Raw genomic sequence first — 17,974 nt, 5'->3', positions numbered from 1 at the left:
AGAAATAGCCTCATATATCTTAGGTGACACAAAATTGATGAGCAGACTTAGTTTATCTAGATCTTCTTTAGGAAGGGCTCCCAAGAAGTTTTCGAAAGTCTTAAACCAGTGCTTCCATTCCTGAGCAGCCGTTGATAAGCTGGGGTCACAGTCTAGCCTCTCAGGTTTCAGTAAACGCTCCATGTTGTGATGTAGTCTAGCGCAGGATCACCACCAGGTAGCCCAGGATTCTATGTTCAATAAATTGTTGTGATAGAAACACAGGCCTTATCTCTAGGCTTTATTGAACATAGAATCTTCATAGTACTTCTGCAACAACAAAATATAATGACTAGTACATCTAATAATGGCTTCTACAGGGATGGTGATGTCTTGCATATGTCAAGAGAAAAGTTATAACTACAGGCCACATATTTAAACTCACCATGTAATCTGCATCGGTGATAAATGGATAAAGTAGGAGAGAATCACACACCATATGTTGGTGCCCATGACGCACGCCAAACTGTTGTTGTTGTTAAGGGCCCCTAGAGGTGGTGCAGTATTATCCTGCTGCTGCTCCCCACAGGACCAGTATCACTACACTTTGGACAGATGAAAGCACAAATACATGAGCTCAGGAAGAATCCAGAGCTACTGACTGTCTATGATAATATCTTACAATAACAGTTGGACAATAAATTCATTGAGGAAGTAGTCGAAGACAAGTTGAAAACAGAAATTCATTATCTCCCGCATCACGGAGTCAGAAAAGATTCTGAAACCATTCCACTACGTGTTGTACATAATTGCAGCGCAAGTGCAAATAAAGATGTAGTAAGTCTTAATGATTGTCTGATGACCGGACCCTCACTAACTGAGAAGCTTTAAGACGTGCTTATGAAATTTCGCACAAACCCATATGCCTACACGGCTGATATTTCCAAAGCTTTCTTAAGAGTAGGACTACAAGAAATAGATAGAGATTATACTCGATTCTTGTGGCCTGAAAATCCACATGATCTTCAAAGTCCTGTGAAAACTTACCGTTTCAAATCAGTATTGTTTGGTGCAACATCCTCTCCATTCTTACTAGAAGCTACTCTAAATACACATTTGAAGAAATCTGAAAGTCCCTTCAAAGAAATCTTAAAGAAAAGTTTCTATGTGGACAATCTTCAAGGTGCTGTGAATAAAGAGGAGGATTTGAAATCCTTATACAGAGAAGCTAACAAGGAGATGAAAGAAGCAAATATACCTCTAAGGATGTGGAATACTAATTCAAGGCATTTAAGGGAACTTGTCAAAGAAGGTTTCCCTGAAGCTGAAATTCCTGATTGCAAAAATATGCTGGGACTTAATTGGAACACACAGGAAGACACTTTGAGTCTCAAAAGGGTAAATAATAAATCATGCAGTACACTCACTAAACGTAGTTTACTGTCAGAGGTATCACAATGTTTTGATCCTCTAGGACTCGTCTCACCAATTGCCATAAAAGGTAAAATGCTTGTAAAAGATGCATGGAACCTCAAAATAGGCAGGGATGAGAACTTGCCTCTAGAAATGAGTCAAGCATGGGATGAAATATCCAAGGAATTTAAACAACTTAAATTAAATTTCCCAGTCAAATAGGTCAAGAAGGAAACAAGTACATATTACATGTGTTCTGTGCTGCGTCAACCAGAGGTTATGGCGCTGTAGCTTACATGAGTAATGCTGAAGGAAGTACACTAATTACTTCAAAGGCCAGGGTAGTACCCTTGAAGGTCAGAACAGTACCACAATTGGAACTGACAGCACTCTATGTAGGTACAAAACTAGCTGTCTATATCAACAAAGTAATTGATCATCTCACTATTGAAAAAAACCGTGATCTGGAGTGATAATGAAGCAGTTCTCCAGTGGTTAAGAAATAATAAGAGTAAGTTGGTCTATGTACAGAACAGAGTAGCAGAAATAAGCGCCCACAGTAACGTGTTACATGGTGGGGTAGCTGACACACTTTGTCATATACGACAATCCTACTGGATACCTCAAGGTCGACAAAGTGTGAAAAAACAAATAAGTGACTGCATTACTTGTCGTCACTACGATATGTGAGTATGTCAGTATCCAGGTCCACCTCCATATCCCCCTGAAAGAGTTTGTCATGTCACTCCATTTGAGGTGACAGGCGTATATTACAATGGACCAATAATTTTAACCAAAACAGTTGACAAAGTTCCCATCAAGGCTTACATATATTTGTTCACTTGTGCTACAACTAGAGCAGTACATCTAGAAGTAGCCACTGACATGTCTGCTGAAACCTTTATCAAATTATTCAGAAGATTAGCAGCCAGAAGGGCATGTCCCAGATTGAAGATTTCAGATAATGCAGCGAACTTTGTTGCTGGTGCTGCTTATATAAGCAAGGTCCTTCATCAACCAGAGGTACAACAGATCCTGAATCAACACAATTGTCATTGGAGATACATTTCTCCTAAATCTCCATGGCACGGCGGATTTTATGAAAGAATGATCAGCATCGTCAGAGAATCGACTTAGAAGAATTTTGTACAGTCATGACTGAAATGGAAAATAGAGTCAACAGCAGACCTCAAACTTATGTTACCGATGATCTGGACAATTTAGAAGTGTTAAGTCCATCTCATTTGCTCCATGACAGAAGGCTCGAACCTGTTCCTCCCATGAATGATAAAGAAATCATAGAGGATCCTACTTATTTCATACCTGAGCAACTCAGACGTAAATTTAAACACCTTAATAAAGTGATTGAACGTTGGGAGAAAATTTGGCGAGAAGACTATCTCACCTCATTGAGAGAACACTTCTATGGAGCTGGTGTTCCTGAAAATCATAAGTCCTTAAGACCTGGTGACATAGTGATTATTGACAATGATGGTCCGAGGTCCCAATGGCCACTTGGAAAAATTGTGACCATATATCCTGATGCAAATGGAATCATCAGGACAGTTGATGTTTTGAACAAAGGTGCAGTGAATAAGCGGATAATAGATAAACTAGTGCCGTTTGAATTACACAGTGTTGAAAACAAAATTATTGTTTCTCCAGAAACATCACAGACTAAAGCTGTTCAGAAAAGACAAGCAGCAGTGAATGCAAGTGAGAAAACCGAATTAATGTTAAGTGATGAACAGTTCACCTGCAGCGAAACTCAGCCGCCCCCCTGTGTGGAGAAATTTTCTCCAGGAGGGGGTTTCAACCCCTTCAGCCCTGAGGGGCCCAGCCCTCTCAGAAGGGGCAAGCATCTGGTTTACTTCCATATCAAGTAATGACAAGCAGATGTTTAACCACGTGTACCAGTCATAAGTTATGTGACTTCTTTGCAGGAGACCTGTGTTGCAATCAATGTGAGTTAATGAGTGTAGATAATCTCTGTACTGCAACAGGAATGGTACAGGGAAACTTCTACCTCACTTTATTCACATGTGGGACATGATGAACTCTCATTGATTGAGACATCAAGAAATCAAGCATTTGTGTTGCAAACTGTTGCAGTTTGGCAAGGAAGGCAAATGTGCTAGTATCAGCGAATCCTTTATGTGGAGAGACGCTGAGAGCAAGTCAGGCCGGCGAGGGGCACTACGGGGTAGATTCCTTTTAGACTTTGTCAAAACAACTCATGCGTCACACTGTAATAACAAAGACTATAGTGATCACGCATTTTTGTGCATAACATAATCTCAAAGGACACAGCAGAACACTTACAGAGAAGTGACAACAGTTTCTTTAGTGATATGACTGTGAATAATAAACAATACTTGATGAACAGTGTGTAGCAACGAGTGTTGCGAAATTCCTGATGGAGTATAGTGCAACATTCGTCAAAGAACACATCTGCTTCAATCAATACACCGATACCCGAGTGAACATATGGGTCCGATACAGATATCCAGGTAGGTCTAGTAATTAATGAGACTAACTAGGTCAGCTGCACAGTAAATAGCTGGTTCATTTCTCTCTGGATTTACAATACACTCGGTTATGGGCGGGCTTTTTAGCCCAACACAAGTGAGTATAAATTCTCATCAGTATTCAGGTACTGAAATACGTACACAACACCCCCTAGGGGTAACTATACTTACCTTTAATCTTTATTACAGCCCAAGTTACGTCTATGGCTCCAAGCTCATTCTGGATGCAGCTGCAGAATGTGGAAACGTCATCAAGCAATGTCCCATACAGTTCATATATTATACAACTTGCTTGTTTGTATGCAAAAACCCCAAAACTTATTGTGTTGTCTCTTATCGTGCTAGTGGCACCCCTGCTTTTCATTGGGGGGATGTTGCATCGTCTGCCGAGTCTTTTGCTTTCGTAGGACCCCGATGAAAATAAGTCACTCTTTCTGATTGTTGTGGGTTATCCTAGGTACTTTACACATTTGATGATGTGTATGATAATCTATGTAACTGTATTTGTGTACACCTGAATAAACTTACTTACCAGGGAGACACTATTGGCCACAGTGTCCATATGTCAGAAACTTATGCAAATATGAAGACACTAATATCTGCAATCAAGTACCAGAATCACAATTTTCTCATGTGTAGTGTTTTAAAAGTTATTGCTGTTTTATTAGGTCTTCAAGGCGGATACACCAATTATCCCTGTTTTCTGTGTCTTTGAGATAGCAGGGCAGACAGTCAGCACTATGAACAAAAAGACTGGCCACCAGGAACCAGCTTCTTACCCGGAAATCACAACGTGAAAACTGTGCCACTAGTTGACCCCAAGAAAATTCTGCTGCCATCACTCCACATCAAATTAAGGGTTATGGAAAATTCTGTGAAGGCCTTGATCAAGAATGGAACTGCTATCAAGTACCTGGAGTCAAAGTTTCGTCGTATAAGTGAAGGCAAGATAAAGGCAGAAATCTTTGTTGGCCCTCAAATTTGGGAATTAATGAAGGACAAGTATTTTGATGAAGCATTAGCAGGTGTCGAGGTGAATGCATGGTTTTCATTCAAGCAGATTGTCCACAGACGCTCCCACGAATATGAAAAAATGATCCAAAACCTGATTTCAAGCTTCCAACAACTTGGGTCTAGAATGAGTGTGAAGATGCACTTTTTGCACTCACATCTTGACTATTTTCCCAACAATTGTGGGGACTACAGTGAGGAACAAGGAGAGCGGTTCCTTCAATATATTCATATGTACTTAAAACTAACAGAATGTGCTTTTCCATGATTACTTGCCTAATTTTAATAAATTAACAATTTATTAAAAATTCACATTTTTATTATCATTAATTTTGTATTTTATTCAAAATCCTTACGTGATAGAGCGAACTGGATTAGATGTTTACAGTCAGCAGCCCAATAATATGTAAGATCGCAACCATGAGTAAAAATAAAAATTAAAAGCATTCCAAATGCAGACCATCGTTACTAACTCCATAGGTTCAGTTTCCTATAAATTATCTAAATGGCTAATAGAGATTTTGAGCCCAATTGTTTTAAAAGCAACATAGATTTAGTGGATAAATTAAGCGCCTTGACTGACTTAAATAATTTCAATATGGTTAGTTATGTTGTTACTTCCTTGTTTACAAAAGTTCCTGTTGATGATTTATTAAGTTTCCTTGTTAATTACGATTTATTATTTAATATTTATTTACTGACATAATAAAGATAATTGTCTTATATCTTCCATTTTTCCTCAAATTTTGCTTTAGCATTGTTACCAGAAAGACTAAATGGTGCTCACCTGAAGACGTCGGAGTTGAGGGGAAGACCCAGGTACACAACTCCCTGCAGAAACCACATGATGCAAAGAACACACATAATCTTCCTCATGCAGGAGGTCCTCACAAGACCTGCAGGTCCTGCCCACCATGACCCCAGGCCATCCTCAGCTCCTAGTACGATGGTGGCTAGTTCACCGGAGCAAATGCTGTCGCTGTCGTCCTGCTCCGCACTCTTGGGGTCGTGGTCAGGCTCGGCGAGAGTGCAGGTCGACTGGAGATTCTCTTGTTTCTCTCTCGTTACAGTCTGCATGCTGAGCAAGTTCACTCCTTCAAGTGGTTTATCAACTGTCACTCTGTAGTTCTGTAGTGCACGTGACTACTATTAGATAATGATGGGAAGTACTTCAGTTTTGTTTAAATCTCTCTACTATAAGATGCTAGATAATCTCAGTTACAGAGTCATCTCTGAGAGCGAATAGATGTGTCAAGTTTATAGACAAATGCAATTTCAATTTAACCAGTATGTAAGGTCACTCTTGTTCCAGTATGAAAGGTCACTCTTGTTCCAGTATGTAACGTCACTCTTGTTCCAGTAAGTTAAATCTTGCTCCAGCATATAAAGTCACGCTTGTTCCAGTACGTAAGGTCACGTTTATTCCAGTATATAAGGTCACGTTTGTTCCAGAATGTAAGGTCACGCTTGTTCCAGTATGTGAGATCACTCTTGTTCCAGCGTGTAAGGTCACTTGTTAAAGTATGTAAGGTCACGCTTGTTCCAGTAAGTTAAATCTTGCTCCAGCATATAAAGTCACGCTTGTTCCAGTATGTAAGGTCACGCTGGTTCCAGTATGTAAGATCACTCTTGTTCAAGTATGTAAGGTCATGCTTGTTTCAGTAAGTAAGGTCACTCTTGTTCCAGTATATAAGTTCACGCCTGTCATAGTATGTAAGGTCACACTTGTTCCAGTATTTAAGGTCACGCTTGTTCTAGTATGTAAGGTCACGCTTGTTTCAGTATGTCAGGTCACGTTTGTTTCAGTATGTCAGGTCATGCTTGTTCCAGTATGTAAGGTCACGCTTGTTCCAGTATGTAAGGCCATGCTTGCTCCAGTATGTAAGGACACGTTAGTTCCAGTATGTAAGGTCACGCTTGTTCCAGTAAGTAAGGTCACGCTTGCTCCAGTATGTAAGGACACGTTTGTTCCAGTATGTAAGGTCACGCTTGTTCCAGAACGTAAGGTCACGCTTGTAAAAGCAAGTAACGTCACGCTTGTTCCAGTATGTAAAGTCATGTTTGTTACAGTATGTAAGGTCATGCTTGTTCCAGTATGTAAGGTCACGCTTGTTCCAGTATGTAAGGTCACGCTTGCTCCAGTATGTAAAGTCACGCTAGTTCTAGTAAGTAAAGACACGCTTGTTCCAGTAAGTAAGGTCACGCTTGTTCCAGAACGTAAGGTCACGCTTGATCCAGTAGGTAACGTCACGCTTGTTCCAGTATGTAAGGTCATGTTTGTTCCAGTATGTAAGGTCATGCTTGTTCCAGTATGTAAGGTCATGTTTGTTCCAATATGCAAGGCCATACTTGTTCCAGTATGTAAGGTCACGCTTGCTCCAGTAGGTAACGTCACGCTTGTTCCAGTATGTAAGGCCATGCTTGTTCCAGCATGTAAGGTTATGCTTGCTCCAGTATGTAAGGTCACGCTTGTTCCAGTATGAAAGGTCACGCTTGTTCCAGTATGTAAGGCCACGCTTGTTCTAGTACATAAGGTCACGCTTGTTCCAGTATGTAAGGTCACACTTGTTCTAGTATATAAGGTCATGCTTGTTCCAGTATGTAAGGTCCCGTTGTTCCAGTATATAAGGTATTCCAGTATGTAAGGTAACGCATGTTCCAGTATGCAAGGTCACGCTTGCTCCAGTATGTAAGGTCACGCTTGTTCCAGTATGTAAGGTCATGCTTGTTCCAGGATGTAAGGTCAGGCTGTTCCAATACGTAATATCACGCTTGTTCCAGTATGTAAGGTCAGGCTTGTTTCAGTATGTAAGGTCACGCTTGTTCCAGTATGTAAGGTCATGCTTGTTAAAGTATGTAAGGTAAGGCTGTTCCAATATGTAAGGTCAGGTTGTTCCAGTATGTAAGGTCACGATTGTTCCAGTATGTAAGGCCCGGCTGTTCCAGTATGTAAGGTCAGCTTGTTCCAGTTTGTAAGGTCAGGCTGTTCCAACATGTAATGTCACGCTTGTTCCAGTATGTAAGGTCACGCTTGTTCCAGTATGTAAGGTCATGCTTGTTCCACTATATAAGTCCACGTTGCTCCAGTATGTAAGGACACGCTTGTTCCAGTATGTTAGATCATGCTTGTTCCAGTATATTAGGTCCTGTTATTCAAGTATGTAAGGTCAGGTTGTTCCAGAATATAAGGTCAGGCTGTTCCAGTACGTAAGGTCAGGCTGTTTCAATATTTAAGATCAAGCCGTTCTAGTATGTAAGGTCAGGTTATTGAAGTATGTAAGGTTACGCTTGTTCCAGTATGTAAGGTGACGTTGTTCTAGTACATAAGGTCACGCTTGTTCCAGTATGTAAGGTCACGCTTGTTCTGGTATATAAGGTTATGCTTGTTCCAGTATGTAAGGTCCCGTTGTTCCAGTATATAAGGTCAGGTTATTCCAGTATGTAAGGTAACGCTTGTTCCAGTATGTAAGGTCACGCTTGTTCCAGTATGTAAGGTCATGCTTGTTCCAGTATGTAAGGTCAGGCTGTTCCAATATGTAAGATCGCGCTTGTTCCAGTATGTAAGGTCACGCTCGTTTCAGTATGTAAGGTCAAGCTTGTTCCAGTATGTAAGGTCATGCTTGAACCAGTATTTAAGGTCAGGCTGTTCCAATATGTAAGGTCACGCTTGTTCCAATATATAAGGTCACGGTTCCAGTATGTAATGTCACGCTTGTTCCAGTATGTAAGGTCACGCTTGTTCCAGTATGTAAGGTCATGCTTGTTCCAGTATATAAGGTCACGTTGTTCCAGTATGTAAGTCCACGTTGTTCCAGTATGTAAGGTCACGCTTGTTCCAGTATGTAAGATCATGCTTGTTCCAGTATAAGGTCACGTTTGTTCCAGTATGTAAGGACACGCTTGTTCCAGTATGTGAGATCACTCTTGCTCCAGTGTGTAAGGCAACTCTTGTTCCAGTATGTAAGGTCACGCTTGTTCAAGTAAGTTCAATTTTGTTCCAGTATATAAGGTCACGCTTGTTCCAGTATGTAAGATCACATTTGTTCCAATATGTAAGGTCACTCTTGTTCAATATGTAAGGAAACGCTTGCTCCAGTAAGTGAGGTCACTCTTGTTCCAGTATATAAGTTCTCGCTTGTCCCAGTATGCAAGGTCACACTTGTTCCAGTATTTAAGGTCACGCTTGTTCTAGTATGTAAGGACACGCTTGATCCAGTATGTCAGGTCACGTTTGTTCCAGTATGTCAGGTCATGCTTGTTCCAGTATGTAAGGTCACGTTTGTTCCAGTATGTAAGGTCATGCTTGCTCCAGTATATAAGGACACGTTTGTTCAAGCATGTAAGGTGACGCTTGTTCCAGTATGTAAGGTAACGCTTGCTCCAGTATGTAAGGACACGCTTGTTCCAGTATGTAAGGTCACGCTTGTTCCAGAACGTAAGGTCACGCTTGTTCCAGTAGGTAACGTCACGCATGTTTTAGTATGCATGGTCATGTTTGTTGAAGTGTGTAAGGTCATGCTTGTTCCAGTATGTAAGGTCACGCTTGTTCCAGCATGTAAGGTCACGCTTGTTCCAGTATGTAAGGTCACGCTTGTTCTAGTATAAAAGGTCACGCTTGTTCCAGTATGTAAGGTCACGCTTGTTCTAGTACATAAGGTCATGCTTGTTCCAATATGTAAGGTCCCGTTTTTCCAGTAAATAAGTTCACGCTTGTTCCCGTATGTAAGGTCACGCTTGTTCCAATATGTATGGTCAGTGAGTTCCAATATGTAAGATCACGCTTGTTCCAGTATGTAAGGTCACGCTTGTTCCAGTATGTATGGTCACGTTGTTCTAGTATGTAAGGTCACGCTTGTTCCGGTATGTAAGGTCAGGCTGTTCCAGTATGTAAGGTCAGGTTGGTCCAGTATGTAAAATCAGGCAGTTCCAGTATATAAGGTCAGGTTGTTCCAGTATGTAAGGTAACCCTTGTTCCAATATGTAAGGTCACGCTTGTTTCAGTATGTAAGGTCACGATTGTTCCAATATGTAAGGTCATGCTTGTTCCAGTATGTAAGGTCAGGCTGTTCCAGTCTGTAGGGTCCCGTTGTTCCAGTATATAATGTCAGGTTGTTCCACTATGTAAGGTAACGCTTGTTCCAGTATGTAAGGCCACGTTGTTCCAGTATGTAAGGTCACACTTGTTCAACTATGTAAGGTCAGGCTGTTCCAGTATGTAACGTCAGGTTCTTCCAGTATGTAAGGTCAGGCTGTTCTAGCATGTAAGGTCACGCTTGTTCCAGTATGTAAGGTCACGCTTGTTCCAGTATGTAAGCTTATGCTTGTTCCAGTATATAAGTTCACGTTGTTCAAGTATGTAATTCCACGATGTTCCAGTACGTAAGGTCACGCTTGTTGCAGTGTGTAAGGTCTTGCTTGTTCCAGTATATTAGGTCCTGTTGTTCCAGTATGTAAGGTCAGGCTGTTCTAGTATGTAAGGTCAGGCTGCTCCGGTATCTAAGGTTACGCTTGTTCCAGTATGTAAGGTCACGTTGTTCCAGTTTGTAAGGTCACGTTGCTCCAATATGTAAGGTTACGTTGCTCCAATATGTAAGGTCAGGCTGTTCCAGTATGTAAGGCTACGTTGTTCCAGTAAGGTCACGTTGTTCCAGTATGTAAGGTCACGCTTGTTACAATATGTAAGGTCAGGCTGTTCCAGTATGTAAGGTCACGTTGTTCAAGTATGTAAGGTCACGCTTGTTCCAGTATGTAAGGTTATGCTTGTTCCAGTATGTAAGGTCAGGCTGTTCCAGAATATAATGTCAGGCTGTTCCAGTACGTAAGGTCTGGCTGTTCCAATATTTAAGGTCATGCTTGTTCCAGTATATTAGGTCCTGTTGTTCCAGTATGTAAGGTCAGGTTGTTCCAGAATATAATGTCAGGCTGTTCCAGTACGTAAGGTCTGGCTGTTCCAATATTTAAGGTCAAGCTGTTCAAGTATGTAAGGTCAGGATGTTCCAGTATGTAAGGTCAGGCTGCTCAGGTATGTAAGGTTACGCTTGTTCCAGTATGTAAGGTCACGTTGTTCCAGTTTGTAAGGTCACGTTGCTCCAATATGTAAGGTTACGTTGCTCCAATATGTAAGGTCAGGCTGTTCCAGTATGTAAGGCCACGTTGTTCCAGTAAGGTCACGCTGTTCCAGTATGTAAGGTCACGCTTGTTGCAATATGTAAGGTCAGGCTGTTCCAGAATGTAAGGTCACGTTGTTCAAGTGTGTAAGGTCAAGCTTGTTCCAGTATGTAAGGTCATGCTTGTTCCAGTATGTATGGTCAGGCTGTTCCAATATGTAAGATCAGGTTGTTCCAGTATGTAAGATAACGCTTGTTCCAGTTTGTAAGGTCACGTTGTTCCAGTAAGTAAGGTCACGCTTGTTCTAGTATGTAAGGTCAGGCTGTTCCAGTATGTAAGGTCAGGTTGTTCCAGTATGCAAGGTCACGCTTGTTACAATATGTAATATCAGGTTGTTCCAGTATGTAAGGTAACGCTTGTTCCAGCATGTAAGGTCGCGCTTGTTTCAGTATGTAAGGTCATGCTTGTTCCAGTATGTAGGGTCAGGCTGTTTCAATATGTAAGGTCACGCTTGTTCCAGTATGTAAGGTCACGTTGTTCCAGTATGTAAGGTCTGGCTGTTCCAGTATGTATGGTCAGGTTGTTCCAGTATGTAAGGTCAGGCTGTTCCAGCATGTAAGGTCACACTCGTTCCAGTATGTAAGTCCACGTTGTTCGAGTATGTAAGGTCACGCTTGTTCCAGTATGTAAGGTCATGTTTGTTCTAGAATATTAGGTCCTGTTGTTCCAGTATGTTAGGTCAGGTTGTTCCAGAATATAAGGTCAGGCTGTTTCACTATTTAATGTCAGGCTGTTTCACTATTTAAGGTCAGGCTGTTCTAGTATGTAAGGTCAAGCTGCTCCAGTATGTAAGGTCAGGCTGCTCCGGTATGTAAGGTTATGCTTGTTCCAGTATGTAAGGTCACATTGTTCCAGTTTGTAAGGTCACGTCGCTCCAATATGTAAGGTTACGTTGCTCCAATATGTAAGGTCAGGCTGTTCCAGTATGTAAGGTCACGTTGTTCCAGTATGCAAGGTCACGCTTGTTACAATATGTAAGGTCAGGTTGTTCCAGTGTGTAAGGTCACGTTGGTCCAGTATGTAAGGTCACGCTTGTTCCAGTATGTAAGGTCACGTTGTTGCAGCATGTAGGGTCACATTGTTCCAGTATGTAAAGTCACGTTGTTCCAGTATGTAAGGCCACGTTGTTCCAGTATGTTAGGTCACGTTGTTCCAGTAAGTACGGTCACGTTGTTCCAGTATGTAAGGCCACGTTGCTACAGTAAGGTCACGTTGTTGCAGTATGTAAGGTTACGTTGTTCAAGTAAGGTCACGTCGCTCCAGTACGTAAAGTAACTCTGTTTCGGTATGTAAGGTCACGCTGTTTCTCTATGCAAGGTCACGCTGTTTTTGTATATAAGCTCACGTTCCAGTAAGGTCGCAATGTTCCAGTAAGTCAGGTCACGTTGTTTCAGCATGTAAGGTCACATTGATCGAGAATGTCAAGACAGGTTGTTCCAGTATGTAAGGTCAGGTTGTGTCAGTATGTAAGGTCACGTTGTTTCAGCATGTAAGGTCACGATGGAAATAAATGGTTTAAAATACCGACACAATGGAAATATAAACACATATGCAGTATAATGTGATCCTTTATTGACTACGTTTCGCCCACACAGTGGGCTTTTTCAAGTCACAAACAGATCTGTTTGTGACTTCAAAAAGCCCACTGTGTGGGCGAAACGTAGTCAATAAAGGATCACATTATACTGCATATGTGTTTGTATTTCCATGTAAGGTTACATTGTTCGAGAATGTCAAGTCAGGTTGTTCCAGTATGTAAGGTCAGGTTGTTCCAGTATGTAAGGTCACGTTCAAGTTTGTAAAGCAACGTTGTTCCAGTATGTAAGGTCAGGTTGTTCCAGTATGTAAGGTCACGTTCAAGTTTGTAAAGTAACGTTGTTCAAGTATGAAAAGGTCACATCGTTATAGTATATTAGGTCACATTGTTTAAGTAAGCTCATGTTGTTCCAGTAAGGTCACGTTGTTCCACAATATAATTAAAGTTCTTACAGTATGTAAGGTCACGTTTTTCCAGCACGTAAGATCACGTTTTTTCCAGTATGTAAGGTCACGTTTTTCCAGTATGTAAGGTCACGTTTTTTCAGAATGTAAGGTCACGTTCTTCAATTATGTAAGGTCACGTTTTTCCAGTACGTAAGGTCACTTTTTTCCAGTACATAAGGTAACGATTTTCCAGTATGTAAGGTCACGTTTTTCCAGTGTGTAAGATCACGTTTTTCCAGTATGTAAGGTCACGTTTTTCCAGTATGTAAGGTCACGTTTTTCCAGTATATAAGGTCATGTTTCTTCAGTATGTAAGGTCACGTTTTTCCAGTATGTGAGCTCATGTTTTTCTAGTATGCAAGGTCACTTATTCCTGTACGTAAGGTCACATTTTTCCAGAATGTAAGGTCACGTTTTTCAAGTATGTAAGGTCACGTTTTTCCAGTGTGTAAGGTCACGTTTTTCCAGTATGTAAGGTCACGCTTTTCCAGTATGTAAGGTCACTCTTGTTCCAGTATGTAAGGTCACTCTTGTTCCAGTATGTAAGGTCACTCTTGTTCCAGTATGTAAGGTCACCCTTGTTCCAGGATGTAAGGTCACTCTTGTTCCAGTATGTAAGGTCACTCTTGTTCAAGCATGAAAGGTCAGGTTGTTCCAGTATGTAAGGTCAGGTTGTTCCAGTATGTAAGGTCACGTTCAAGTTTGTAAAGTCATGTTGTTCCAGTATGTAAGGTCACATCGTTCTAGTATATGAGGTCACATTGTTCCATCAAGGTCATGTTGTTCCAGTAAGGTCACGTTGTTCCAATATATAATTCAAGTTTTTCCAGTATGTAAGGTCACGTTTTTCCAGTAGGTAAGTTCACGATTTTTCCAGTATGTGAGGTCACGTTTTTCCGGTATATAAAGTCATGTTTTTTTTAGTATGTAAGGTCACATTCTTCCATTATGTAAGGTCACGTTTTTCCAGAACGTAAGGTCACGTTTTTTCCAGTACAAAAGGTCACGTTTTTCCAGTATGTAAGGTCTCGTTTTCTAGTGTGTAAGATCACGTTTTTCCAGTATGTAAGGTCACGTTTTTCCAGTATATAAGGTAACGTTTTTCCAGGATATAAGGTCATGTTTCTCCAGTATGTAAGGTCACATTTTTCCAGTATGTGAGGTCACGTTTTTCTAGTATGTAAAGTCACTTTTCCAGTACGTAAGGTCACGTTTTTCCAGTATGTAAGGTCACGTTTTTCCAGTATGTAAGGTCACGCTTGCTCCAGTATGTAAGGTCAGGCTGTTCCAGTATGTAAGGTCAGGTTGTTCCAGTATGTAAGGTCAGGCTGTTCCAGCATTTAAGGTCACGCTTGTTCCAGTATCTAAGGTCACGCTTGTTCCAGTATGTAAGGTCATGCTTTTTCCAGTATATAAGGTCACGTTGTTCAAGTATGTAAGTCCACGTTGTTCGAGTATGTAAGGTCATGCTTGTTCCAGTATGTAAGGTCATCCTTGTTCTAGAGTATTAGGTCCTGTTGTTCCAGTATGTTATGTCAGGTTGTTCCAGAATATAAGGTCAGGCTGTTTCAACATTTAAGGTCAGGCTGTTCTAGTATGTAAGGTCAGGCTGTTCTAGTATGTAAGGTCAGGCTGCTCCGGTATGTTAGGTTACGCTTGTTCCAGTATGCAAGGTCACGTTGTTCCAGTTTGTAAGGTCACGTTGCTCCAATATGAAAGTTTGCGTTGCTCCAATATGTAAGGTCAGGCTGTTCCAGTATGTAAGGTCACGTTGTTCCAGCAAGGTCACGTTGTTCCAGAATGTAAGGTCACGCTTGTTACAATATGTAAGGTCAGGTTGTTCCAGTATGTAAGGTCCCGTTGCTCCAGTATGTAAGGTCACGTTGTTCCAGAATGTAAGGTCACGCTTGTTACAATATGTAAGGTCAGGTTGTTCCAGTATGTAAGGTCACGCTTGTTCCAGTATGTAAGGTCACGTTGTTGCAGAATGTAGGGTCACGTTGTTCCAGTATGTAAAGTCACGTTGTTCCAGTATGTAAGGCCACGTTGTTACAGTAAAGTCACGTTGTTGCAGTATGTAAGGTCACGTTGTTCAAGTAAGGTCACGTAGCTCCAGTACGTAAAGTAACTCTGTTTCGGTATGTAAGGTCACTCTGTTTCTCTATGTAAGGTCACGCTGTTCTTGTATATAAGCTCACGTTCCAGTAAGGTCGCAATGTTCCAGTAAGTCAGGTCACGTTGTTTCAGCATGTAAGGTCACATTGATCGAGAATGTCAAGACAGGTTGTTCCAGTATGTAAGGTCAGGTTGTGTCAGTATGTAAGGTCACGTTCAAGTTTGTAAAGTCACGTTGTTTAAGTATGAAAAGGTCACATCGTTATAGTATATTAGGTCACATTGTTCCAGTAAGCTCATGTTGTTCCAGTAAGGTCACGTTGTTCCACAATATAATTAAAGTTTTTACAGAATGTAAGGTCACGTTTTTCCAGTGCGTAAGATCACGTTTTTTCCAGTATGTAAGGTCATGTTTCTTCAGTATGTAAGATCAAGTTCTTCAATTATGTAAGGTCAAGTTTTTCCAGTACGTAAAGTCAATTTTTTTCCAGTACATAAGATCACGTTTTTCCAGTATGTAAGGTCACGTTTTTCAGTGTGTAAGATCACGTTTTTCCAGTATGTAAGGTCACGTTTTTCCAGTATGCAAGGTCACGTTTTTCCAGTATATAAGTTCATGTTTCTCCAGTATGTAAGGTCACGTTTTTCCAGTATGTGAGCTCATGTTTTTCTAGTTTGCAAGGTCACTTATTCCTGTACGTAAGGTCACATTTCTCCAGTATGTAAGGTCACGTTTTTCCAGTATGTAAGGTCACTCTTGTTCCAGTATGTAAAATCACTCTTGTTCCAGTATGTAAGGTCAATCTTGCTCCAGGATGTAAGGTCACTATTGTTCCAGTATGTAAGGTCACTCTTGTTCCAGTATGAAAGGTCAGGTTGTTCCAGTATGTAAGGTCAGGTTGTTCAAGTATGTAAGGTCACATTCAAGTTTGTAAAGTCATGTTGTTCCAGTATGTAAGGTCACATCGTTCCAGCATATTAGGTCACATTGTTCCATTAAGGTCATGTTGTTCCAGTAAGGTCACGTTGTTCAAATATATAATTCAAGTTTTTCCAGAATGTAAGGTCACGTTTTTCCAGTACGTAAGTTCACGATTTTTCCAGTATTTGAGGTCACGTTTTTCCGGTATGTAAGTTCATGTTTTTTCAGTATGTAAGGTCACGTTCTTCTATTATGTAAGGTCACGTTTTTCCAGTACGTAAGGTCACGTTTTTTCCAGTACAAAAGGTCACGTTTTTCCAGAATGTAAGGTCACGTTTTTCCAGTGTGTAAGATCACGTTTTTCCAGTATGAAAGGTCACTTTTTTCCAGTTTGTAATGTAAGGTCACATCGTTCCAGTATATTAGGTCACATTGTTCCATTAAGGTCATGTTGTTCCAGTAAGGTCACGTTGTTCAAATATATAATTCAAGTTTTTCCAGAATGTAAGGTCACGTTTTTCCAGTACGTAAGTTCACGATTTTTCCAGTATTTGAGGTCACGTTTTTCCGGTATGTAAGGTCATGTTTTTTTCAGTGTGTAAGGTCACGCTCTTCCATTATGTAAGGTCACGTTTTTTCAGTACGTAAGGTAACGTTTTTCCAGTATATAAGGTCATGTTTCTCCAATATTTAAGGTCACTTTTTCCAGTATGTGAGGTCACGTTTTCCTAGGATGTAAAGTCACTTTTCCAGTACGTAAGGTCACGTTTTTCCAGTATGTAAGGTCACGTTTTTACAGTATGTAAGGTCACCCTTGCTCCAGTATGGAAGGCCACTCTTGTTCCAGTATGTAAGGTCACTCTTGTTCCAGTATGTAAGGTCACTCTTCTTTCAGTATGTAACGTCACTCTTGTTCCAGTAAGTTCACTCTTGTTCCAGTATATAAAATCACTCTTGTTTTAGAATGTAAAGTCACGTTTGTTCCAGTATATAAGGTCATGTTTGTTCCAGTAAGTAAGGTCACGCTCGTTCCCGTATGTAAGGTCACGCTTGTTCCAGTATGTAAGGTCAGGGAGTTCCAATATGTAAGATCACGCTTGTTCCAGAATGTAAGGACACGCTTGTTCTAGTATATAAGGTCAGGTTACTCCAGTATGTAAGGTAACTCTTGTTCCAGTATGTAAGGTCACGCTTGTTCTCGTATGTAAGGTCACGCTTGTTCCAGTATGTAAGGTCAGGGAGTTCCAATATGTAAGATCACGCTTGTTCCAGTATGTAAGGTCACACTTGTTCCAGTATGCAAGGTCACGCTGTTCCAGTATGTAAGGTCACGCTTGTTCCGGTATGTAAGGTCAGGCTGTTCCAGTATGTAAGGTCAGGTTGTTCCAGTATGTAAGGTCAGGCTGTTCCTGTATATAAGGTCAGGTTGTTCCAGCATGTAAGGTAACGCTTGTTCCCGTATGAAAGGTCAAGCTTGTTTCAGTATGTAAGGTCACGCTTGTTCCAGTATGTAAGGTCATGCTTGTTACAGTATGTAAGGTCAGGCTGTTCCTGTCTGAAGGGTCCCGTTGTTACTGTATATAAGGTCAGGTTGTTCCACTATGTAAGGCAACGCTTGTTCCATTATGTAAGGTCACGTTGTTCCAGCATGTCAGGTCACGCTTGCTCCAGTATGTATGATCAGTCTGTTCCAGTATATAAGGTCAGGTTGTTCAAGTATGTAAGGCCAGGCTGTTCTAGCATGTAAGGTTACGCATGTTCCAGTACGTAAGGTCACGCTTTTTCCAGAATGTATATATTAGGTCCTGTTGTTTTAGTATGTAAGGTCAGGTTGTTCCAGAATATAAGGTCAGGC

The 17,974-nt window shown here is 40.9% G+C and overlaps 1 protein-coding gene across 1 annotated transcript in view; it reads right to left on the bottom strand.

Annotated features, from left to right (window-relative positions):
* LOC128693902 (solute carrier family 22 member 20) overlaps positions 1-17,974 on the bottom strand; it is a 435,254-nt gene that overhangs the window by 159,204 nt on the left and 258,076 nt on the right. The window contains exon 8 of the mRNA XM_070081771.1: positions 5,719-6,059. Coding sequence (XP_069937872.1) covers positions 5,719-6,059 — 341 coding nt within the window. The remainder of the gene's footprint in view (positions 1-5,718; positions 6,060-17,974) is intronic.

Source organism: Cherax quadricarinatus, chromosome 6 (genome assembly GCF_038502225.1).
Source record: "Cherax quadricarinatus isolate ZL_2023a chromosome 6, ASM3850222v1, whole genome shotgun sequence".
NCBI classification, from domain to species: Eukaryota; Metazoa; Arthropoda; class Malacostraca; order Decapoda; family Parastacidae; genus Cherax; species Cherax quadricarinatus.
Note: the sequence above shows the minus strand (reverse complement) of the source record. Positions and strands in the feature narration are given on the sequence as shown.